The sequence below is a fragment of the Sus scrofa genome, chromosome 18, assembly GCF_000003025.6.
Source record: "Sus scrofa isolate TJ Tabasco breed Duroc chromosome 18, Sscrofa11.1, whole genome shotgun sequence".
Lineage (NCBI taxonomy): Eukaryota > Metazoa > Chordata > Mammalia > Artiodactyla > Suidae > Sus > Sus scrofa.
The window spans coordinates 19,698,281-19,722,929 of record NC_010460.4 but is presented as its reverse complement, the minus strand read 5'-3'; the positions used below and the strand labels follow the sequence as shown (position 1 = coordinate 19,722,929).

Here is a 24,649-nt window from a genome sequence, read left to right as displayed (position 1 = left end):
TCCTTAGTCCTTGGCAAGGCGTCAGGAAGCTCTGTGGCTCTGGCTTCAGCTCCCGTGAACCACTGCCCTCCTGGACATGCACCCTGCCTGGACCCTGGGCCTCCATGTCCCTACCTTTCTCCTCCAGGCTTTGCCTTGACTCCTCCCTACACCTGGGGTCTCAGCCCATTCAGGCTACTGCAATAACATCCCATAGACCGGGTGGCTTATAAACAACAAAAATTTAGTTCTCACAGTTCTGAAGGCTGGGAAGTCCAAGATCACGGTGCAAGGTGTCTCACGGTCTGGTGAAAGTCCCAATCCTGGTTCATTAATGGCTTGTGTCCCCACATGGTGGAAGGGGGCAAGAGAGCTCTCTGGGGCCTCCTTTATCAGGGCACTAATCCCACTCAGGAGGGCTCCACCCTCATGACCTAATCACCCCAAAGGCCCCCACTTCCTAATACCTTCACTTTGGGGGTTAGGATTTCAACATTTGCATTTGGGGGACACACAGACACTCAGTCTATAGTATCTACAGTGTCCTTCTCCATCTCTCCCTCCTCAATCCTACTTGCCCCTTAAGACCTAAGTACACACCACCTCCACCCCATGAAGATTTTCTAGATCTGTGCTGCCTGTGAGAAACATAGCACGAGCCACATCTGTCATTTTAACTTCTCTAGTAGTCAAATTCCAAAACCTAAAAAACAGATGGAACTAAATTTTAATATTATGTTCCACTCAAACCAATATACCCAAAATGTTATTTCAACATGTAGTCAACATGAAGTGTTAATGAGATAGTTTGCATTCCTTTCTTTCCTGCTAAGTCTGAAATCTAGTGTATGTTCTACACTTAGACCCCATCTCAAACAAGCCACAAACAAGCCACATTTCTTTTTTTTTTACAGTTGATTTACATTGTTCTGTCAATTTCTACGATACAGCAAAGTGACCCAGTTATACATAAACATACATTCTTTTCTCACATTATCCTCCATCATGTTCCATCACAAGTGATTAGATACAGTTCTCCGTGCTATACAGCAGGATCTCATTGCTTATCCACTCCGAATGATAGAATTTGCAACTACCAACCCCAGATGGCCACATTGCAAGGGCTCAGTGTCCCCATGTAGTGGCTCCTGATCAGACAGCATGGTTCTAAGATGTCTCAAGTCCACTGTTTCTCCCTCTCTGGAGCAGGTGCCCCCTGTCACATCCTGTCCGGCCTCACTCCTCCTACGGCCTGAAGCTGCTTGAGTTTGGTTCACAAACCCCTGTTGCCCACCTACAGGGCTCAGAATGGACACACAGAGGGTAGAAGCCCTTGCCTGGCCTCACGGCGTCCAGGATTAAGTGTCCTCCATCTCTGCCCCACACAGCGCCTTTGGGACGTGTTCAGTGGAATGAAGGAGCAGATATGATGGGTGCGGGGTCGGGGAGGGGTGGGGGCAGCCCGGGAGCAGCATCGGGGCTCACCAGGCACTGGCAGATCCGGCAGGGGTCCCCAGGTGTGGTCCACTCTTGGCCATGCTCCTGGTGAGAACCACCTTCCGTGCAGCCTTGGGCAGGGGGGAGATGGGCGGAGAGGAGGCCTGGAGGGAGCCGATCTGACCCCCTCCTCCTCATGGCTCTCCTCTGACCCTAAACCAGACCAGATCCTGCCTCTGCCTAGGCCCCTCGCCCCTGCCTCCCGGCACCCAAGACAGGATAAGGCCCAAGCACCTTAGCCGGCCCTTCTGGGCTCTGCTGGACTCAGCGTGGCCACGCCCACCCACTCTGGCCCCTCCCACCTCCCACTGAGGGGCAGTCTGCGCTGCCCTCCGTCCCTGGGATCCCTCTGCCGGCTCCGCCCTTCACCTAACTAACTGCTCTTAACCTTGAGGTTCGCTGCAGACGCGCCACCTCCAAGACGCTTTCCCTTCTGTGCCCAGGCTGGCTTGGCTCTCCTTCCACTGAGTTTCCGAGGTACCTGGTGCGTAATCTAATCCTGCCTCTGCAGGATTTGAGTGCTGGGGTGTGACTCGGGGTCACCCTCTAGTGCTCTGCCTCGAGGGCTCACCTTATATCTTCTCCGCACAAAGCAAATAGTCAATATTTACTAAGGTATAGAATACCATCATCCACGTCTTACAAACGGGGAACTGAGGGACGGAGTAACTCCCTCCGAGGCTCACAGCCACGAAGTTAGACAAGGGCAGAATCCCAGCTCAGACTTTCTGGAGCAGGTGTGGCCAGGCATGGCTCCCCCACTGCCAGAGCCAGGTCAGAGGCCAGCAGCGGGGGCTCCAGAAATCACGTCGTGGCCCCGCTTGGAGTGCCACCAGGAAAGGGGCAGGGCTCTCACCTTGGCAGGTGGGACAGCAGTGCCCAGGCCTCAGGACTGGTTCCGGGCAGGGGACGGGCGGGCACTTCATGGGCACACAGCGAACCAGGCTCGTCTGTAACACACCAACAGCTGTACTGCCTTCGGGTCCTGCTCCCAGAGAGTAGGGAAGGGCACAGGGTGGGAGTGTGGCTGAAGGAGTGGCAGGGCTATCGCAGGAGGAGCAGGGCCTAGGCAGAGGTGGGGGTGGGCTCACCAGGCAGGAGCACTGGAGACAAGGGTTGGAGCTGGACGGGAAGTTGGCCCCCTCCTCATACAGCTGCCCCTCATACTCACAGCCTGGGGAGGGTGGCCAGGATGACAGGCTGATCAGCAGAGAGCCGGGTGGGGGGACATCACCCAAGGGAAGGCACGACCCCAAGTAGGTACGGACCCCTCTGGGGCTGAGGAGACGGAGGGCAGGGCAGGGGAGGAGGTCACCTGGCCGGCAGACGGGGCAGCACTCCCCAGGTGGGGTGTAGCTCTCCAGGCAGTTGAGCTCTGAGCATGAGGGCCCCTGGCACCGCACGGTCCCTGCCTGCGGGGCAGACACTGAGCCCGCCCTCCTCCTCCACTGCCCAGGCCGAGCTTCTCTGCTGGCCTAGCAGGCCTAGCAGGCTCCAGGCCTCAGTGCCGGAGGGGCAGCCACAGCCCTGCCCAGCCCCCCAGATTAGACTTGGCACTGACAAGCCTGGGGTATGCCAAGCAGTAGGGACATGGGTAGTGGCTCGGGCAGGCTCCGATTCCCTTACCTGGCAGCTGCAGATGACACAAGGCTCTGGTTGCCAAGTTTCCCCAGCCCTGTGGCCTCCAGGGCAGCCTGCAAAATCAGGGCCAGGCCACCAAGTAAGATACCCAGAAAATGGGCAAAAACACCAGCAAGGGTGAGACATGAAGCCACTATGGGAAAGTAGCATGGAGGTTCCTCAAAAAACTAAAACTAGTTGCTATGTGGTCCAGCAATCCCACTCCTGGGCATATATCCACTCTAAACTATAATTTGAAAGACACATCACCCTATGTTCATAGCAGCACAATTTACAAGAGCTAAGACAAGGAAAAAACCTACATGTCTATGGATAATAATAACGGATAAAGAAGATGTGGTGTGTGTGTGTGTGTGTGTGTGTGTGTGTGTAAAATGAAATACTATTTAGTCGTTGAAAAGAATGAAATAATGCCATCTGTAGCAACATGGATGGATCTAGAGATTATCATACAGAGTAAAGTCAGAAACAGAAAGACAAATACCATATAATATCACTTATACATGGAATCTAAAATCAACATATCTAAGAAACAAAAACAGACTCCACAGAATAGAGAACAGGCTTGTGGCTGCCAATGGTGGAGGGGGGGGCAGGCAGGGAGAGAAGAATTAGGAATTTGGGATTAGCAAAGGCAAACTATTATACATAGGATGGATAAACAACAGGTCCTACTGTATAGCACAGGGCAATACAGTCAACATCCTGTGATAAACCATAATGGAAAAGAATATGAAAAGGAATATATATGCATAACTGAGTCACCTTGCTCTACAGCAGAAATTAACACAATATTGTAAATCAACTTAAATAAAAAAAATTTTTTTCTGGAGTTCCCATTGTGGCTCAGTGATTAACGAATCCGTCTAGGAGCCATAAGGTTGCAGGTTCGATCCCTGTTCTTGCTCAGTGGGTTAAGGATCCAGTGTTGCGGTGAGCTGTGGTGTAGTTCACAGACATGGCTTGGATCCTATGTTGCTGTGGCTGTGGTGTAGGCTGGCGGCTACAGCTCCAATTAGACCCCTAGCCTGGGAACCTCCATATGCTGTTGGGTGTGGCCCTAAAAAAAGACAAAAAGTAAATAAACAAAAATTAAATTAAATTAAAACAAAAATTTTTTAAAGGGTACCATTCAGGCGATGATCAGAGATTTGTATATTTACTACAACCTTCCAACAGGTGGCAGTATAGTGTCTGACTCTAACAATCAGTAGATTTTCATCATTTTACAACATGTGTGAGTGTTCAGGAAAGGGTGCTCTTGTTTGTTTGTTTTTGCTTTTTAGGGCCACACCCACCGCATATGGAAGTTCCTAGACTAGAGGTCGAATCGGAGCTGTAGCTGCTGGCCTACGCCAGAGCCACAGAAACGCCAGACCCAAGCCACATCTGCGACCTGCACCGAAGCTCACGGCAACATCAGATCCTTAACCCCCTAAGCGAGGCCAGGGATCGAACCCACATACTCATGGATACTAGTTGGGTTTGTAACCCACTGAGCCACAACAGGAACTCCTCCGGGTACTTTTTAAAAATTAAAAAAAATTCAGAGTTCCCACTGTGGCGCAACAGGATCCATGGTGTCTTGGGAGCACTGGCACGTAGGTTTGATCCGTGGCCTGGCGCAGTGGGCTGGGGATCCAATGTTGCCATAGCTGCGGCTTAGGTCATGACTGTGGCTTAGATTTGATCCCTGGCCTGGGAACTCCATGTGCCATGTGGTGGCCAAGAATAAATTAAATTAAAAATTCACCAAAGATGTCACATGGGCTAGCAGTGGCCCTGAGGTCCCAGGTGTCCTACAAGCTGTGTGTGTGTGTGTCCCTTTTCTTTGCGCTCCATCAACTCCCAAGATGTCATTCCTCATCTGTGGACAAGACTCTCAAGCTGTACTTCCAGACCTTGAACCCCTGTCTCACCTTTCAAAAGACCAGCTGCCATTGAACCCCTGTCCCACCTTTCAAAAGACCAGCTGCCATTCTTCCTGGGGTAGGGTTGCCAGGTAAAATATCGGATGCCCAGTGAAATGTGAATTTCAGATGAACAATGCATAGTTTTTTAGCATAAGTATGTCCTAAATATTGCATGGGACGTACTTATACTGAAGCATATGTGTTATTTATCTAAAATTCACATTTAACAGAGCAGCCTTTATTTTTATTTGTTAAACCTGGCCACCTTATCTTCCTAACTATGAGCTAGTAACACCCCCGCCCCCCAGCAGAGCCACTGCTTTCACTTCCTCTCAGCTCTGTCCATGTCACTGTACCATGACCTTCCTAAGTTCCCACGCTTGGAGCCCACTGTTCTGTGGGATCCAATCACACTCTCTAGAAACACCCTTCCTTCTGCCTCCCACTCCCCTCCCTGGCTCCATGCCTAGGCAACTGCTATAATAGCCCCCTAACCAGTCCCTCTGCATCTGGCCCATACCAGATGAATATTCCAAAACACCTCTTTGAACCTACCATAGGCTAGCTCTTCAGCCCTCAATGGCTGCCCATTGTCCACCGAAGAACAAACAGCACGGCTTTCAGCAGTCTGTTCCCACTAGTCTTCCCAGACTGATTTCCTGCAACACGCTTCCCCCCACTCTGTTTGCAAGCCCAGAGGGCCCTCGAGGACCCCCTCTCCTCCTGGTGAAACCCCACTCTTCCTTGAGGATCCAGCTTGAGGACCCGTTGTCTGTAGAGCCCTCCTGATGGCCTGTCGGCAGCGGTGGGGGTTCTCTTGCCCTCCTGGCCTCCCCTCTGATCATCGGCCACTCACTCCCTTTTTTACACCTCCTCTTAGTCCGTCCATTGGCTCTTTTGTTTGTTTGTTTGTTTTGTTTTTTTAGGGCCGCACCCGTGCCATATGGAGGTTCCCAGGCTAGGGGTCCAATTGGAGCTGCAGCTGCCAGCCTACACCACAGCTCATGGCAACGCCAGATCCTTAACCCACTGGGCGAGGCCAGGGACGGAACCTGCGTCCTCATGGATACTAGTTGGGTTTGTAACCCACTCAGCCACAATGGGAACTCCCATTGTCTCTCTCTCTCTCTCTCTTTTTTTTTTTTTTTTTTTTGTCTTTTTGCCTTTTCTAGGGCCGCTCCCGTGGCATATGGAGGTTCCCAGGCTAAGGGTCGAATCGGAGCTGTAACTGCCAGCCTACACCAGAGCCACAGCAACGCCAGATCCAAGCCATGTCTGTAACCTACACACAGCTCACGGCAATGCCACTGGATCCTTAGGCCACGGAGCAAGGCCAGGGATCAAACCCACAACCTCATGGTTCCTAGTTGGATTTGTTCACCACTGAGTCATGATGGGAACTCCTCCCATTGTCTCTTAAACCTTGTATTCTATTAGCTACATAAATTTATCTTCTCACTAGATTAGAAGGAGAGGAAAACATATAGAGCCTATGACTCAGTCCCAGGCCAGAGGCAGCATTTGCTGACTTGGGCTCCATTTCTGAACTGGCCTAGCCCCTGCCAGAGCCATTGGGTGGGCACTTCTGGGCACATGGCAGGTGGCAGGCCAGGCTCTGGGGGCCCCAGCACACGCACGCAGGAGATGGGGCTGGGGCTGGCAGGAGGCTGACCTGGCTCACAGTGCGGGCAGCATGCTCCTGGCTCCAGGCAGGGTCCCCTTGGGCATGGCTTCTGGGAGCAGGTTACAGCTCCTTCCTGCAGGAAAGTTGCCATCGGAACCCTGCAAGGGAGGGTCTCCAGAGCCAAGACCTCACCCAGGCTGGGACCCGCCAGAGGAGCAAGAGGCTGAGTTGCTCAGAGTCCATGGGCTGCCCTTGGCCCAAGGGCAGAGAAGAGACACCCCCCCACCCCCATTTTCTCCTGCCAATCTGGCCCCTCAGAAGCCATCTCTCCCAGGTGCCAGCAAATTCCTTAGAGTGGAGAGGTCCTAGGAAGGAAACCAAGGGTCCCTCAGTGGAGGGCGAGGAAGGGAAGGCGGAGAAGGTGGATACAGAGCCAGATGGGGGAGAAGAGGCAGGAAGACGACAGGGACAGATGGATGAGCAGGGACATGGACGGTCCACAGGGGAGGGGCAGGTACAGGGGGACAAGAATTATTGTAGAAAGTAGAACGATTCAGCATCAGCTGAAGGCCACCAGTGGCAGGGCCTGAGGGGATGGGCAGGCAGACGCCTCTGCTTAACTCTCAGCACACCAGGCTGCAGCGACAGGTACCTGAGGTGAGGGGGCTGAGTGTGGGGTATCCAGGGGGTCACGGGAACTCACCAGGCAGCGGCAGGTGGTACAGGCATCTGTGGAGAAGGTCTCCCCATTGCCGTAGGTCTGACCATTGTGGCTGCAGCCTGAGGAGGAGACAGTGCTGCCACTCCAGGCCCTCAGAGCCACCTCCAGGCCCTGAGGTGGTGCCGGTGGGCAGGCTGGGGGCACTCACCATGGCAGCGGGGCAGGCCGGGCTTGGGGTCGCAGCGTGCAGCCCCATCCTGGCAGACACAGGCTGTGCAGGCGTCAGGCTCCCAGCGCGCCCCCTCGGGCCAGGCCCGGCCCAGCCCCCAGCACTGGGGAGAAGCCGGGTGGCATTCACAGGACTCCAGCTGCCTCACCCTCCCCTGCAGGACTTGGTTCTGGGGGAAGAGGCGGGGGTGGAGGGGCTGGTTTGGCTTCCCCCACCACCTCTTGCGTATTCAGGGCAGTGAAAGCCGAGGCAAGATGGGAAGGAAATGACATTTCCAGAGCAGAAGGGGTCCGTCTCCAGGCAGCATCCAGCTCCACCAGTCCAGCTGCAACAGCCTCATGGCCTAGGGTCTGGACAGGCCCCCAGGGGAGCATGGGGCCCTCGGCCCTCTCCTCTGGACAAAAATGGGACCCAGGCCCCATGATCCAACCATTAAAGACCTTTATCTATCCAAAATTTTTCTTTTTTTTTTCTTTTCTTTTTTGGGCCACACCTGTGGCATGTGGAGGTTCCCAGGCTAGGGGTCTAATTTTAGCTGCAGCTGCCGGCCTACACCACAACCTCAGCAACATGGGATCTGAGCCACCCCTGCAACCTATACTGCAGTTGAGACACATCAGCAACTCCCCCAGAATCTTTCTTGATGATTTCTTTCTTTTTTTTTTTTTTTTTTGTCTTTTTATCTTTTTGCCTTTCCTAAGGCTGTTCCCATGGCATATGGAGGTTTCCAGGCTAGGGCTCGAATTGGAGCTGTAGCCAATGGCCTAAGCCACAGCCACAGCAACGCGGGATCTGAGCTGCGTCTACGACCCACACCGCAGCTCACGGCAACGCCAGATCCTCAACCCACTGAGCAAGGCCAGGGATTGAACCTGAAACCTCTTGGTTCCTAGTCGGATTCGTTTCCGCTGCACCACGATGGGAACTCCTCTTGATGATTTCTTATATATAGTAGATGCTCCGTAATATGTGCCCAATGCATGAAAAGATATGAAAATCCGAGTGACAAAACAAATCCCCTGAGGTTCTTCATTTGTATGAAAGAACCGATGTTCAGAACTGTTCAGATAAGAACTTTTCCATGTGCATTTAAAACAAAACTCTATTTCAGGGTCCCTGCCCCAGGCCCACCCACTGCCTCCATGGTACCTGTTCTCTGAGCTGGGTCACCTCAGCCTCCAGCCTTCCCAGCCGCTCCTCCAGGGGGCGCCACAGCTCCTGGGGGGCCCTGGCTGGGGCTGAGGAGTAGGCCAGTGCCTGTGGCTGGTAGTCACGGCTGTCAGCAAGACCTGGGGTCTCCCTGGGGACAACGCTCCCTGAAGGCACAAGAATCCAGGCAAGGCCTATGGGTGAGGGGCTCGGAGGGTTTCCTGGGCTTGTCTTCCCACGGGGCGGGGTGGGGGGCATCCGGTGCCCCACCCTTGTTCACCTGCTACCCACCATCCAGGGAAGGAGAGACGGTCTGTGAGGGGCTGGAGTGAAAGCCAGGGAGGAGGAGGAGGGAGCCTGGGTGGACCAAAGAGACCCCAACCAGCTCTCCCAAGTAGAAAGAACCTCAGGCAGGTACAATCCCCAGAGACCCTGCCTCCCTGGGGGCCCTGGTGTGGAGGGGAGCAGAGGGCCTCCCTGCAGCCTGCCCTGACTCTGTAGGTGTCCCCAGCCATGGGGGATGTGTCAAGGTCATCCACCCTCACTCGGGTCAGAGACTTGGCCAGGGGCAACCTGGGGAGCTGACACCTCACACTGGAAGGACCCACAAGTCATCCCAGGTGGAAATGCAGGAGAGGGAGATAAACAGGTGGAAGCAGGGCTTCTTTCAGGTGCCCGGGGTCTGGTGGGAGCAGACCCTGCCCTCTGTCTGCCCGCCTTCCCCTGTCAGAGGGGCACGGCTTCTGTGTGCAGGGAGGGCAACTCTTCCCTCTGTTCCCACTCCCAAGCCTTGCCGCTGTTCCCAGGCCGGTGGCAGAAGGGCCTGGGGACCCCGCAGTGGACAGGGTGGGCTCCAGGAAGTGGGTCGTGACTGCATGTCTTGAGGGGTTTGGGGAAGGTGCTGGCAGGGCCTCCTCCAGCTTTCCAGGCACCAGCAGAATGAAGTCGGCCTGTCCTGGGTTCTAGCTGACACTGGGTCCTAGGAGGGGTCGGCTTTGAGTTCAAGCCTGGGGCTGGGGATGGCCACGGTCACCTCACTCTGGCCCCTCTGCTGCAGTCAGGACATAGCAGCTGTGGGGGGATAGTCTGACGCTGGGCTTGGTTCCCCCCAGCCGCCATCCCTCCTCCGGGTAGAGGAGGGCAGCAGGGGCTCTGGAGCAGGAGGCGAGAGGAGGGAGGAAGGGGAGGACGGGGAGGGGAGGGTCTTTGCACAGACACAGCTCATTAGCTCATGAGCCAGGCCGGCCTGGGCGGCTAGCAGGGGTTCTTGGGCTCACTAGTCCTCTGAAGCAGGGGAACAATGTCCCTCCCTCCCCCAGCCCCCCACTGCCACCACCAAGGTGGGAGGGAGATTCTAGTCCAAAGCCTAAATTGCCCTCTTTTGTCCAGACCAGCTTTGTCCTGAGTTTGAGTTCCTTGGCTTGGTTAATGTCATCCCCACCTGGCAGAAATCTGGGGCTGGGATGCCCCTTGTGTACCTCTCCCTCCCAAACCCCATCAGTCCCTGGTCTCAGCCTGTCAGCCCCCAACCCATCCCCACCCCCCACCTCTCGCCTCCCCTCTGTCCCCACTCAGGAGGCCAAAGACTCCCCGGCTTTACGTTTTCCTGGCACAGCCTTTTTTTTGCTTTTTTAGGGCCACACCCGGGGCATGTGGAGGTTCCCAGGCTAAGGGTCATATTGGAGCTACAGCACGGCAATACCAGATCCTTAACCCACTGAGCAAGGCCAGGGATCAAACCCGCAACCTCATGGTTCCTAGTCGGATTTATTTCTGCTGTACCACGACAGGAACTGGTACTCCTGGCACAATCTTTCTAATTTTCTTTCTTTCTTTTTTTTTTTTTTTTTTGCCTTTTTTAAGGCCGCTCCTGCAGCATATGGAGGTTCCCAGACTAGGGGTCGAATAGGAGCTGTAGCCGCCAGCCTACGCCAGAGCCACAGCAACGCGGGATCTGAGCCGAGTCTGCAACCTACACCACAGCTCACGGCAACACCAGATCCTTAACCCATGGAGCAAGGCCAGGGATTGAACCTGCAACCTCATGGTTCCTAGTCAGATTCGTTAACCACTGTGCCACGACGGGGACTCCCTGGCACAATCTTTCTAAGTCACACTTATGAAGATTCCCAGTAGCAAGTCCAAGTGCCACTCTGCTAGCCCCTGCATCTGGGGTTCTAAGACCCCAACCCTCATACCTCTTCCGCATGTTCCAACCCCATCCCTCGGGCAGGGTGTTGTCACTTGGAATGGCTCTTGATCTTGGCCTGGCTCCTGCACTAGCTTCCTCCCCAGCCCATGAAGGGCGGCCAAGGAGGGGGTCCCAGCATCTTAAGCTCTCCACTCCAGCTCAACAACACCCCCGCCCAATAATTCCTCCTTTCAGGCCACTCTCTCCAGGCCTGCTTAAGCGGGCACCCCAAGGGGGTCAGGGAGAAGCTGGGGGTCCTCTGGGACCCTCAGGGAAGACAGAGCTGCTCCCTTGTCTGGAGAGCCCTGCAGAAAGAGCTCCAGACTGTTGCACGAAGGCTGATTGCTCCCCGAGGAGCTGTCCTCAGCTCCCCTCCCCCGCCCTTGCCCTCACCCCTCTATTCCTGCCTGTCCTTCTGGATGAAAGCCAGACACAGAGACTCAAAGTCAGCTCCCATGGCCAGCCTTCTTTTTTTCCCCCTTTCTCAAGACAAATAATTAACTTCAGACTCCCAGATTCCAGGGCAGCCTCTCCCCCACTGCTGCCTGCAGGAATTCCTCCCAGGGCCAGAGCCGGAAGCCCCGTGCCGATCTCGGACCCCAAACCCCTGCCCTAGGCTCCCGGCTGCCCCACCACGCTGGCTCCTCCACCAACAGAGAGGACTCAGGCGGCTCTGAGGGGCGCACACACCCAAAGGCAGCCTCGGGGAGGCAACCCCCAGCCCCAGCTGCGCTTGCAGACCTGGCTGAGCCAGAGGTAGGTCCCACCCTGCTGACCCCAAGCCCGAGGCGCCCTGACTTACCTCTGCCCATCCCCGGGGCCAGCGCCAGGCCCATGAGCTGCAGGACGAGGGGCAGCAGAGCGGCCGTGGCCCCGGCCATGCTCTCCCCGCCTCTCTGTCTGTGGTCTCGGTTCAGCAGGCGCTGGGAGAGGCGGGGTGGGGACGCTCCAGGCCGCCTCCCACCCGCTCTTTGTTCAGGGAGGGCTTCTGGTGTCTGTCATCCTGCCCCTTGGCGCCTGCTTCCCTGATGGGCACCTCATCGACCCCAGGGCCTCGGCCCCATCTTGACCCCAGCTCTGGCTCAGAGGGGCAGGAGAGCGCCCCGGGAGAGCAGGAAGCCGGGAGCCCATGGGGGCGACGTCTCTCCTCATGATCCTGAAAGGAGACCCTGAAAAAAACACAAGTTCACCACGCTGGGGCTCTGGGACAGCTGGTCTCCCTGCCCCTTGGGTTCCTCCATCACCGTGAGGATCCCAGTTCAGCTTTTTCCCTTCCTCACCTGTTCACAGGAGAAGCAAACCGAGCTGGGTTCAAATCCCTGCTCAGCCAGTTGCATGTGCCCTTAGGCCTCTAAACATCCCTGTGTCTCAGTTTCCCTGTTTTAAGCCGGGGATCATGAGAGCTGTTTTATGGATTTGCAGTGAGGATTACACGAGACCACGTAGCTAAAGAATTTAGGGTAGGGTAGGGTAGGGGTGGGCACGGGCTAAGCACTCGGTCAAGACCAAGAGCTGCGGCTCCGGGGCTCCTCCTCCTTTCTCCAGAGACGCCTCTACATTTCTTCCCTGGACTCTGCTCACCTCGCCATCCACCCCCAGCACGCCCAGGCTTGGCCCCACATGCCATGCCTCCCTTGGCTGACTGGTCCTAACCCATGTCTCCGATCCTGGGCTCAGAACTGGCCTGGGGGGTGAGTCTGGGCAGGGGGCAGGGCCCTGGGCTCAGCAGGCAGAGGGGCCCCGAAGGGAGGAAGTGAGAGGGGCTGGTCACGTGGGCCGCTGGGCTGGGAAAGTGCTCCGAGTGGCCGGGGAGGTGGGGATGGGCCCCCGAGCTCCCAGGCCAAGGAACATGGAGCTGGAGCCGTGAAGGCCGGCAAATCGGAGCGCCCCCACCCTGCCCAGCCCAGGATGGGACTAAAGGTCCCTCCAGCCCACTTTCCAAGCCCTTGAAGAGAAAGCAGAGTCTCTCCCCAGGCGTGTGGGCCCCTAATAGGCCCTGAAGAGTTGGGGGCGGGGAGGCCGTGAGCCGGTGCTGGGAACTGGCCTCAGCTGGCCTGGAGCATGGCCCGAGGGAGCAGAGGAAAGCCAGGGCCAGCCGGCCTGCAAAGGAACAAGGAAGGGGGAGCTCCATGCCCATCGGGCTTGAGGAAGATGGTGCCTGTTAGGAGGCAGGCCCCCCGGGAGGCTGGGCAGAGGAAAGACCGAGGCAGACTCTGCGGAGTGCTGCCAGGTCCAATCCGGAGCCTGATGCTTTCCTGCTGACTTTCTTCAGGCCAGTCATTTAACTTTCAGGGGCCAGTTTTTCTTAGCTGTGACCTGCGGCTCTAACAGCTCCCCCCCCACACCCGCCAAGGGTTTGTGAGGATTATAAGTACATTAAGGGCTGGAAAGTGCCCCTGGCACAGAGCCTGGCCCGTAGGCGTTAGCTCTCCTTGCTTCTCTTATGGGATGACTAACCACTACCCCAACCCTCAGCTGAGGGTGCCTTAATCCCCATCTTACAGATGAGGCATCTGAGAAGTCAGGTGAGCTGCTCAAAGTTACACTGGGTGTAAACCACAGAGCCTGGATCCAAGGAGAGGTCCTTGGGGTCCCAGGGCCACACTCCTTATCATCACCAGGAGCCCAGCCCCCCAGCCATCCCTAGTCACCTCCCCAGCTGCTGGCTGCTCTGCCCAACCCCCTCGCCCTTGCCCCACCCCCACCCCCACCCCCGCAGCACCGGCTCCAGCCCCTCCGTGCTCCTGAGTGTCACTGAAAAGCAGTCTATCACCTGGCTTACTGGATTCGGATTCGCTTCACATCCATCCACAAACCTCAGCGGACACAGAACACTGTCAGAAATTCTACTAAATTCCCTGGGAAATGCAGTCTCCCAGTCCTTGAAAGGAACACTTCATACCCTCTTCTTGCTTCCTAAAGGTTTCGGTGCCTCTGCCCCTCCCCCCGGTATGACGTCAGCAAGTTATTGAGCCTTTCTAAGCCTCAATATGAAGTGGGAATAATAATAGTGCCTCCATCGTGATTGTTATAAGGACTGTCTTAGCCTGGATTCTCTGAAAGCAGAGCCTGAGACCAAAGGCTTACGTGCAAGTTTATTTTGCAATATGATCCCAGGGAACAGGAATGCGGAGGGGGGAGGGCAAAATAGGGAAGGATGCAAAGCTGACATGACTGCTTTATTGGCAGTTCCCACTGTGGCTCAGTGGTTAATGAATTTCACCAGCATCCATGAGGACGTGGTTTTGATCCCTGGCCTCGCTCAGTGGGTTAAGGATTCCGCATTGCTGTTAGTTGTGGTGTAGGTCGCAGACCCAGCTTGGATCCCGAGTCGCTGTGGCTGTGGCATAAGCCAGTGGCTACAGCTCCGATTTGAACCCTAGCCTGGGAACTTCCATATGCCACAGGTGTGGCCCAAAAGACAAATAAATAAATAAATAAATAAATTAAATAAAACAACATTAAAAGAAAAAAAAAAAAAAAGAAGAAGAAGAAAGTGGCTAGGCCAGAAAGTGGAAGCACTTATTTATGGACGTGGGTGCCCCACAGGGCATTAGCTGCTCCCAGTTAGGCATGAATGAGTGTTCAAGTGAGCTCCCGAGGGTATCCAGAGCTGTACAACAGGGAGACTCCAAAGCACGACGGGCGAGGTTTCTAGCCAAGCCTAAGGCTGGACGCTGCTGGGATGCACCTATGCAGAGCTGCTTGCAGCCAGCGTAGAACTGGAATGAGGTGCAGCTGAGAGAGTCTGATTCTGGGGTGTTCGACAAGTGAGAGCGTGCCTATAAAAAACGTTTACAGTGCCCAGCACATTTTCAGCACCCCGAATATATTATTTTTCTTAACAGAATCATCAACTCCTGTTGAGGCCCAACTCAAAAAGCCAATATTAACATTCTTTATCTGCAACAGAAGGTACAGAAGCTTCTGGAAAACTCACTCTATGAACTAAAAACCCAGGTCCCTGAGGAAAAGGTCTTCTTTGGAGAAGCCTTTGCGTTTCCACCATGACTGACCACTGGGAGCTTCCTTGGTGCCAGGCATCGGGCCAGACACAGGAATATAGCGATGAACCGATCCGGAGCAATGATGGCCAGAAGGCCCCCGGCCAGGCCAAGGGAAGGGGTCTGTGGCTCCTGGCAGGGGGCAGAGCATGAGTGTGGGATCGTAGGTGCCCTCAAATAGGTCAGGCCTGGAATTAAGGGCTCACATTTCTCTGCCGGGCTGGGGACACCAGGTGCCACCGTCCTCACCAAAAGCCAGTACCTTCACTTTTTTTTTGTCTTTTTGCCATTTCTTGGGCAACTTCCACAGCACATGGAGGTTCCCAGGCTAGGGGTCCAATCAGAGCTGCAGCTGCCGGTCTACACCACAGCACAGCAACACCAGATCCGAGCCACGTCTGCAACCTACACCACAGCTCATGGCAACGCCGGATCCTTAACTCACTGAGCAAGGCCAGGGATTGAATCCACAACCTCATTGTTCCTAGTCAGATTCGTTAACCACTGCACCACTACAAGAACTCCAGCCAATACCCTCTTTGGAAGAGGAACATCTGGCTAGAGAAGGATGAATAACTCAGGCCCAAGCTTGGGTCTTTACTTGAGAGGATGTTCCCATGTGTGGAGGGGTGTGTGGGACCCAGCAGGGTGTGTGTTACCATGTTGGGCAGCAGAAAGGCTCCAGGGTTTACAGTCAGTGAGTCCTGAGTTCGAATCTTGCTCCACCACTTACGGTCTGTACGGGTTGATCTCCTTTTCTCCCTCTTGCATTCATTCTCCCTCTCTGCTATGGCATAGGTTCAGTCCCTGGCCTGGGAGCTTCCATGTGCCACGGCCATGGCAAGAAAAAAAAGTGAAAAGACAACCTGCAGAATGGGAGAAAATACTTGCAACTCATACTGAATAAGAGACTTGTGTCTAGGACATACAGAGAACTCAGTAATAAAGAGAACAACCCAGGAGTTCCCGCTGTGGCACAACAGGATTGGTGGTGTCTCTACAGCACCAGGACACAGGTTTGCTCCCTGGCCCAGCACAGTGGGTTAAAGGATCTAGCATTGCCGCAACTGCGGCATAGGTTGCAACTGTGGCTGGGATCTGATCCCTGGCCCAGGAGCTCCAGATGCCACAGGGCAGCCAAAGGAGGAAAAAGAAAAAAGAAAAAAAAAAGGATTTTAGAGCATTTTATCATCCCAGAAGAAAACCCTATACCCGTCAGCCTTCACCCCGTGTTTCCTACCATCATCCGTCCTCCAGCCCTAGGCAGACTCCCTCAGTCTACCTTTCCTGCCTTCTGGCTTCCTTTTGGGTCAGCCAATGAGAAGCACAGGAGGGCCCTGAAGGCAGGAGAAGAGAGTGGCTGGGATATTTCTTCCTGGCCTCAGCCTGCTCACCAGGCTTCCGTGGTAACACGATTCCGTCCCCTAATCGGCTCAGCCCAGTGGTTCCCTGCTACTCTTAGTCCCCAGTCATCAGCATCCTTATTGATTCTCTTAACTGTATCTGCAGATTGTAAAGGGCCTCTTTTAGTTCTCTTCGGCTACACCCTTTCGAGGGGAATCCTCTTTTCTCCTGGGCCCTTGGCCGAGATGCTAACCTTATTACATATTTCCCTAAATTACTCTACCTCCCTAGGCCAAAAATCTTCCATCCATAAAGGAAGCAGTAACTGCGACCGTAGGCTGGGAGAACCCAATGAGGCAAGGAGCCCAGGATGTGTGCCTGACACGTGCGTGGCACCTGGTGCACAGGGGACCCCAGCATAGGTTACTTTTCCTCACTCACTTCCTTCAAGTTGCACGGTTCATGGCAGCAGGTTGGTTTTCTCTCTGGAGCTGGTGGCTGGAAGCAAAGGCTGCTGGGAGCGGGGAGGGAGAGAAGGGCTTAGTCCATGATCACATTTTTCACTTCATTTAATAGCTTTCAAGTCACGCCAGTTGTAACAAATGAATAAGCGACGGGAAGGTATCATGGCGAAGCCATCACTCCACCTGCTCCAGCCCTTACCTTGCCCATCACTCCCTCTCGCTGTGATGGGTGGGAACAAGGTCGGCTCATCCAAACCCTTCACCTGGCCCACATAACCGCATGCAAGCATGTGTGTACCGCGTGACTTCAACTGGACGTGGTATTTGGGAACAGGCTATGCAGGATCCCAGCCCCTTCTCCACCTGCCCCGGCTAGTCACCAACTTGCCCCCGAGGCACCTCTCGCGGAGGCTCCCATCTCCACCTCCTTATTCCCCCAGGACCCTTTCTTCCCACTCACAACATTGTTCACCCCAGGCAAAGGCTGCCCCGGCTGAGCAGCTGATCAGAGGGACGTCTTGTTTATCACAGATCTGAGATTCTAATTCCACAGCTGTATTCCACAGCTGGCTGTCCCCCCCCCAATTCAGAGTTACGAAGCCCCCAGCTCCCTTCCAGGAAGGACCTTCTTTACCCCTTAAAATGCCAGCAGGGTCTGCCTCACTGTGTTCCAGGGACTGTGCCAAGCTGCAGCCTGCCCACTTAAGTCCACACACTTGACCGTCACTGCTTACGAGTGAATGTCACAGTTGGAACTCAATATTTTTGGTTGGATGGAACCTGCTGGGATTTTAAGATGTGCATGTACATTTTGTTTGTTTAGTTTTGTTTTGTTTTTGGCAAAGAGACACCAATGCAATCAGACTGCATGTCTGAACCTCGAAGCAGAGCCAGGGCCTGGAGGGAGATGTTGGCAAAATTTTCCAGGTACCACACAGGGACCTCCAAGCCACAAGGTTCTCCAGCCTGGCGGGGAGCTTGCCACTCTGCCCTGGGCCCATTGGAGAACCTGGGGCTTCCCCAATCTCTTTGCTTTCTTTTTTTTTTTTTTTCTTTTTGGTCTTTTTAGGGCCACACCGCGGCATATGGAGACTCCTGAGGCTAGGGGTCGAATCGGAACTGTAGCCTCTGGCCTACACCTCAACCTCAGCCACGTGGGATCTCAGCCACGTCTGAGACCTACACCACAGCTCACGGCAATGCCAGATCCTTAACCCTCTGAGCGAGGCCATGGAACGAATCTGCATCCTCATGGATGCTAGTCGGGTTCGTTACCTCTGAGCCACAGTGGGAACTCCCTCCTCAATCTCTTTTCTGACTTTCTTTTCCCCAGAGACTGACTCCTAGGAATCCCCTTAGGGCTTGGAGAAGCTAAGAGAGTGGGGCCAAAGGAGAGGCGATATGTGTGGCTTCCTGCCTGCAATTTCCTCTTTTTTCCCACCCATTTCTTCTTCCCATTCCTCACAACCTGCTCTCAAGCCTCCACAAAGCCTCCTCTGGTGGTTCTGGGCAGCACCACCCCTTAGAGCAGCACCGTCTAAGAACTTTCTGCGATGATGGGCATGATCTAGATCTGCCCCGTCCAATACCACAGTCCCACGAGGCCAGCGAGTCCCTGTAATATGGTTCGTGCAACTGAGGATCTGAATTTTTAATTATCTTTAATTCTCATTCATTTTAATAGAAATGACCCTATGTAGCGAGAGGCTACAGTACCCTGCGATGCACAGCCAGACTATAAGGCAATTTTGTGCAAATGAGTGAAAAGCGCAGCTTCTCCAGACAGCATACGTCCTTCCATTGGCTGGGAAAGTTCTGTAGTAGATCCACAAAGGCTATGATGTGAATGAGGCCCCCTAGAGCTGTCCAGCACACAGCCCTAGGTGGCAGCCTCGGCTCCAGGCCCCGCCCCCAAACGGCAGTGACAATCGCTGTGCTGGGAGTACTCCGTGGGAGCCAGCCACAGGCCAGGGGTCACGTGGATTATCAGAATTCATGCTGACAACAGCTCCAGGAGGGAGGTGCTCCGATGGTCCCATCTGCTGAGTAAGGAAATGGGCTCAGGGAGTTTAAGTAGCTCAGCCAACGTCACTCAGCTGGAGAACAGAGGAACTGGCGCTTCACCCCAGCTCTGACTCCTAACCCTGTTCCTTCCCACCGCCCATGGCTTTTTTGCACACTGGGAACTTCTGCTTCTCTGGCCCTTCCCCCCGCAGCGCTGGGTCTTCACTTAGCTGCAAGACGCAGGCGCGCTCTCCCTTTCTCACTGGGCTGGGAACACCCCACGGGCAGGTCAGTTTTGCCAGCTCTGCCCCTCCCCTCCTCTAATCCCATGGTATGGCCATGAGGGTTGCTTGGCAGGTATCACACATGGGCACACTCAGGGGACTCCCCTCCCACCACCTCAATCCCATTGCAAAATCCAAGGATTGGATGGGGGACTGGGTCTCAGAGGAGCCTTTGGCCCCTACCCTTCTGTTGCTGGTTTGGGGCCCAGGGATTCCTACCCTAATAAAGGCAAGGCCTGGCCCAACTCTGTCTGTGGTTCTGAGGGGCTGGATGAGCAGGGGGGCATTGCCTTCCCTTGCCCAGAGCCCCTGCCTTGGGTTAGCCCAGCACCCTTCCGCCATTCTCTTGGCTCCCTTTGCAGTCAGGCTCTGAGCTCATGCATGCCTTTCCAGGAAGGCTGGCCAGAGGGATAATCTGGCAGGAGTCTGGGCCAAGACTTGCCATGGCCACGGCCACTCTGGCCAGGGGCCTCATCTCACCCAGCCCCACAGCCCCACCCCGAAGTTTTGAGATAAACGAGGTCTTAGGGGCTGAGGGAGGAAGAGCAGCAGTTCCTTCCAGGTAATATGAAGAGAGGGGCTCAGATGACAAGGGGTTGGAGGCCAGGGGGCCAAAACCACAACTGGGACTATCTTGAGAGACCAGATGTCCTCTGGTCCCACCCAGCAGGGACCTCAAATTCCTGTTTGTTTGGTGGCGGGGTGGGCAGCAGCTTTATTGAGATATAATTCACGCACCATAAATTCACCAGTTTAAGGTGTGCGACTCAATAGTTTGGTATATTCATAGAGTTGGGCAATCATCACTGCAATCAATTTGGGAACATTTTAAGAGTTTCTGCTGTGGCACAATGGGATCAGAGGCATCTCTGGAGTGCTGGGTCACATGTTTGATCCCCATGGGGCACAGTAGATTAAGGATCTGGCAGGGTTGCAGCTATGGCACAGGTCACAACTGCGGCTCAGATCTTTCCTTGGCCCGGAAACTTCCATGTGCCACAGAGCAACCAAATAATAATAAAAATAATAATTTTAGAACAATTTATCACTCCAAAAGAAACCCTATACCCTTCGGCTTTCACCCTTATTTCCTACCATCATCCATCCTCCAGCCCTAGGCAACATCTCATCTACACTTTTTCCTCTATGAATTTGCCTCTTCTGGACCTCTCCTCTAGGTAGTCCTTTGTGTCTGGCCTTTCGCTTAGCATGTTTTCAAGCTTTATCCATGTTGGACCATGTATCTGTACTTCATTCCTTTCCATTGCCGAGTAATATTCCATTGTATACATGGACCATACTTGTCCGTGATCAGTTGATAGACATTTGGGTTGCTTCCACTTTGTGGCTACTGAGAATAATGCCGCTATGCATATTCGTGTGCAAGTTTTTGTGAGGGCATGTGCTTTAATTTCTCTTGGGTATATAACTGTGAGTGGAATTACTGTATCCCATGGTACCTCTTTTTTTTTTTTTAGCCTTCTGGGGAGCTGCCAAGTTGTCTTCCAAAGTGGCTATACCATTTCACATTCCCACAAGCAATATATGAGGGCTCCAATTTCTCTGCATCTTGGATAACACTACTATTATCTGACTTTCTTTTTCTGGCCACACCCACAACATGTGGAAGTTCCTAGGCTAGGGATCAAACTCGTGCCACAGCAGTGACACAAGCTACAGCAGTGACAACCCCTGATCCTTAACCGCTAGGTTACCAGGGAACTCTGAGTTGGATCCTGTTTTGAAAACTGGGATCTGATGATCTCTGCCTTTGGTTGGATGGTTTAATCCATTCACTTTACTAATATAGTTGTATTTGTTTTGTCATTTTACTTGTTTTCCAAATATATGGGGGAATTCCCATTGTAATCCAGTGGTAATGAACCCAACTAATATCCATGAGGACTCGGGTTCGATCCCTGGCCTTGCCCTGTGGGTTAAGGATCCTGCATTGCTGTGGCTGTGGCATAGGCTGGTGGCTGCAGCTCCGATTGGACCCCTAGCCTGGGAAGCTCCATACGCCGAGGGTGTGGCCGTAAAAAGCAAATTGTGTGTGTGTGTGTGTATGTGTATATATATATATATATATATATATATATATATATATATATATATAAATTGTTTTTGTTTCTCTATTTCTCCTAGACTGCTTTCTTTTGCATTAGTGAGTATTTTTTTTCCTAGTATAACATTTTAAGTGTTCCTTTAATGATTTTTTTTTTACACTATATTTTTGCTTATTTTCTTAGTGGTTACTCTAGGGCTTACCTGTGGACAGTTTACTGTTTTCCTGTCCCATCCAGGTAAGCTGTCCCCAGGAAAAGTCCTGGGCAGAGTGTGTGGGCAGGAAAGCTGTCTGAAGAAGGTGGTCTTGGACGATAGGTGGGGCCACAGGAGGGCAGAATGAGGCATTGAAATGGCCACAGGGTGGCCCCAGTGAGTGACCCAGAGGCTGCACATTTTTGTTTGTTTTGGTCTTTTTTGCTTTTTAGGGCTGAACCCATGGGCATATGGAGGTTCCCAGGCTAGGGGGCAAATGGGAGCTGCAACTGCCTGTCTACACCACAGCCACAGCAACAAGGAATCCGAGCCTTGCCTGCGACCTACACGGAAGCTCACAGCAACGCAGGGTCCTTCACCCCCTGAGTATGGCAAAGCATCAAACCCACATCCTCATGGATACCAGCCAGGTTGGTGACCTGCTGAGCCACAACGGGAACTCCCAAGGCTGCACCTCTGATGGTTGCACTACCCTCGGATCACCTCGGATTTTATGAGTGGGGACAAATGTACAGATTCAGGAAAATACATGTTCTAAGGTCCAGGCTTACTTATGGAGAGCCCTGTGGTCAGGCTCCCCTGGTCACTGCCCCTGCTGATCGTCCTGCACCTTGAACACTTCCCAGTGTAGACCCCTGAGTGGGTCCACGATTCCCCTCATTCCCCAAGGATCAACAGGCTGAGGGGGCAGGGATCAGTGGCTGTCCTCCTTTTTCCCATCAGCTGCCACCAGCCCTTCCTCCCCAGGCACTCTGAGAGTGTGAACAGGTCCAAGGCCAGGCTCTGCTCCTCCCACCAGGAGGCCCGCTCTGGGGAGCTTGGCTGCTGCTCTGCAGATGTGCACATGATATTCATCATGGTGACAGGTCCCTCGGACTCCACCCTGCTGTGCCTCCCCTCCCCTGCAGCACCACCGCCTGACTGAGCCCTGTGAGGCCGGCCTATGACCCTGAGTGGCCCAGGTGGGAAAGGCTGGACCTGGGGAGCAGGGTGGCGCTTGGGGAAGGGAGGCAGCCCCTGAGGAGGTCTCCAGGAAAAGGGGGGAGGAGCAAGGGCTTTCATCCTGCAGATTCCACAGGAGCTGATGGCCAACTCTGCTCCCATCCTGCCGGGCCCAGGGCCTCTGCTTCTCTTGCCAAGGCTCCCATGTAGGACCCCAAAGTGAGGACTTAGGACGTAGTCCTTAAACCTTGGAAAGGTAGGAATTCTGGGAAAAATGATCCACCTTGTTCTTTGTGCCCTAGGGAGGGGCCCATACCCATTCATTCTATTGCTCATCCCGTTTTGAATTTATCATTCATTCATTCATTTAGAAACTCCTACCTGGAACAGCTGGGATGCTTGCTGTTCCTGGCTGAAGCCTATGGTAACCATGGGCCCAAGATGTGCCCTTAATCCACTGAGCGAGGCCAGGGATCAAACCCGCATGGATACTGATTGGGTTCATAACCTGCTGAGCCACAACAGGAACTCCCTGGAATTTTTTTTTTTTTTTTTTTTGGCTCAGGCCCAAGAAGCTCCAGCCACAGTGACAATGCCAGATCCTTATCCCCCTGAGCCACCAGGGAACTCCTAGAATTTGGATCTTCTGAATTGCTTTTAAAATTTTTCTTTATTTTTAACTCACATACATTAAAATTCATTCTTTTTAGTTCACAGTTCTGAGTTTTGGCAAATGCAGAGAGTTGTGTAACTCTCACCACAATCAGAGCAGTTTAGAGAACACTTCCCATCACTTCATGCTGCCTCTTTGTGGTCACCCCCTCCCCACGTTGCTCCATCCACCAACCCAGCTCTGCTTTCTTTTTTTTTTTTTTTTTTTTTGTCTTTTTGCTATTTCTTTGGGCCGCTCCTGCGGCATATGGAGGTTCCCAGGCTAGGGGTCCAATCGGAGCTGTAGCCACCGGCCTACACCAGAGCCACAGCAACTCGGGATCCGAGCCGCGTCTGCAACCTAAACCACAGCTCATGGCTACGCCGGATCGTTAACCCACTGAGCAAGGGCGGGGACCGAACCCGCAACCTCATGGTTCCTAGTCGGATTCGTTAACCACTGCGCCACGACGGGAACTCCCAGCTCTGCTTTCTGATGCTGATTTCTCCTGGGCCTGTGTCTGAGGCTGAGTGAGCAGCCTTTCTCAGGGGCCACCATCATTTGCTGGCACATATACAGGCTGTACTTTCGTTTCTTTTTCTTTTTTGTCTTTTGTCTTTTTAGGGCCACACCCATGGCATATGGAGGTTCCCAGGCTAGGGGTCGAATCGGAGCTGTAGCCGCCGGCTTACGCCACAGCCATAGCAACACCGGATCTGAGCCGTGTCTTCAATCTACACCACAGTTCCCGGCAATGCCAGATCCTTAACCCACTGAGCGTGGCCAGGAATTGAACTCCCAATCTCATGGTTCCTAGTCAGATTCGTTAACCACTAAGCCACGACAGGAAACCCAAGGCCATATTTTCTATACAGACAACACCCCACGGCCCTGCGCTTGACAAAGAAGGTTCCCTACCAGCCAGCTCCATCTCCCCGCCCAGTGCAGGGGAAGAGTGGAGGGCATGACAGCTGGGCAGCCTGAGGTGGGGAGCTAGACCCAGGGAACTCTGGACAGGCAGAGCGTGGGATCTACATGTCTTCCTGGCTCTTTCTGCCCCCGGGACTCAGCGAGGACAGCTGGCCATAGTGAGGCAGCCACCCAGAAACACCAGAACACAGGATGTGCCCTGAGGAGTGGCTACTGCTATATTTAAAGTGTTTTCACTGCTATTGCATGCCAGGCACTGGCCTAGATTGCACTCCGACTGCTGAACAGCAGTTCTTCGCTGCTGACAGTACAGTATCAACCCCTTCTACAAACAAGGACACTGAAACTCAGAGAGGCTGAACGCCTTGCCCAGCATCACACAGCTAGGACTTGAACCCAGGTCTACCTGACCCTAAAGTGATCAAGTATCACTCATGGTCAGATTCAAATTCCAAGTGTTTTCATTTTACTAGTTACTGTGGGGGTTTTTTTGTTTGTTTTTTGTTTTTAGGGCTGCACCCGCGGCATATGGAGGCTCCTAGGCTAGGGGTCCAATTGGAGCTACAGCTGCCAGCTTACACCACAGCCACAGCAACGCCAGATTTGAGCTGCGTCTGCGACCTACACCACAGCTCACAGCAATGCTGGATCCTCAACCCACTGAGCGAGGCCAGGGATCCAACCCGCAACCTCATGGTTCTCAGTCAGATTTGTTTCCACTGCACCACGAGGGGAACTCCCTACCAGTTGCTGTTAAATTGCCTAATCTTTCTGAAATTCAGTGTCTTCACCTATAAAATGAAGATAGGAGCTTCCACTGTGGTGCACTGGTTAAGGATCCAGCATTGCCCCAGCTGGATT

The 24,649-nt window shown here is 53.8% G+C and overlaps 1 protein-coding gene across 6 annotated transcripts in view; it reads right to left on the bottom strand.

Moving 5' to 3' along the window:
• Positions 1 to 24,649, bottom strand: part of KCP (kielin/chordin-like protein) — a 52,531-nt gene that overhangs the window by 18,712 nt on the left and 9,170 nt on the right. The window contains exons 1-11 of one of the 6 annotated variants that reach the window (XM_013990801.2): positions 12,165 to 13,212; positions 11,687 to 12,053; positions 8,694 to 8,860; positions 7,524 to 7,713; positions 7,358 to 7,434; positions 6,703 to 6,787; positions 3,103 to 3,170; positions 2,792 to 2,888; positions 2,568 to 2,650; positions 2,333 to 2,426; positions 1,465 to 1,547 (exon numbers count right to left, since the gene is read on the bottom strand). In XM_013990801.2, coding sequence (XP_013846255.1) covers positions 1,465 to 1,547; positions 2,333 to 2,426; positions 2,568 to 2,650; positions 2,792 to 2,888; positions 3,103 to 3,170; positions 6,703 to 6,787; positions 7,358 to 7,434; positions 7,524 to 7,713; positions 8,694 to 8,860; positions 11,687 to 11,765 — 1,023 coding nt within the window. In that variant the 5' untranslated portion in view covers positions 11,766 to 12,053; positions 12,165 to 13,212. Of the gene's footprint in view, positions 1 to 1,464; positions 1,548 to 2,332; positions 2,427 to 2,567; positions 2,755 to 2,791; positions 2,889 to 3,102; positions 3,171 to 6,702; positions 6,788 to 7,357; positions 7,435 to 7,523; positions 7,714 to 8,693; positions 8,861 to 11,686; positions 12,054 to 12,164; positions 13,213 to 24,649 lie in introns of those variants that run through there. The other 5 variants (XM_013990797.2, XM_013990798.1, XM_021078953.1 and 2 more) reach the window with 5 other exon arrangements.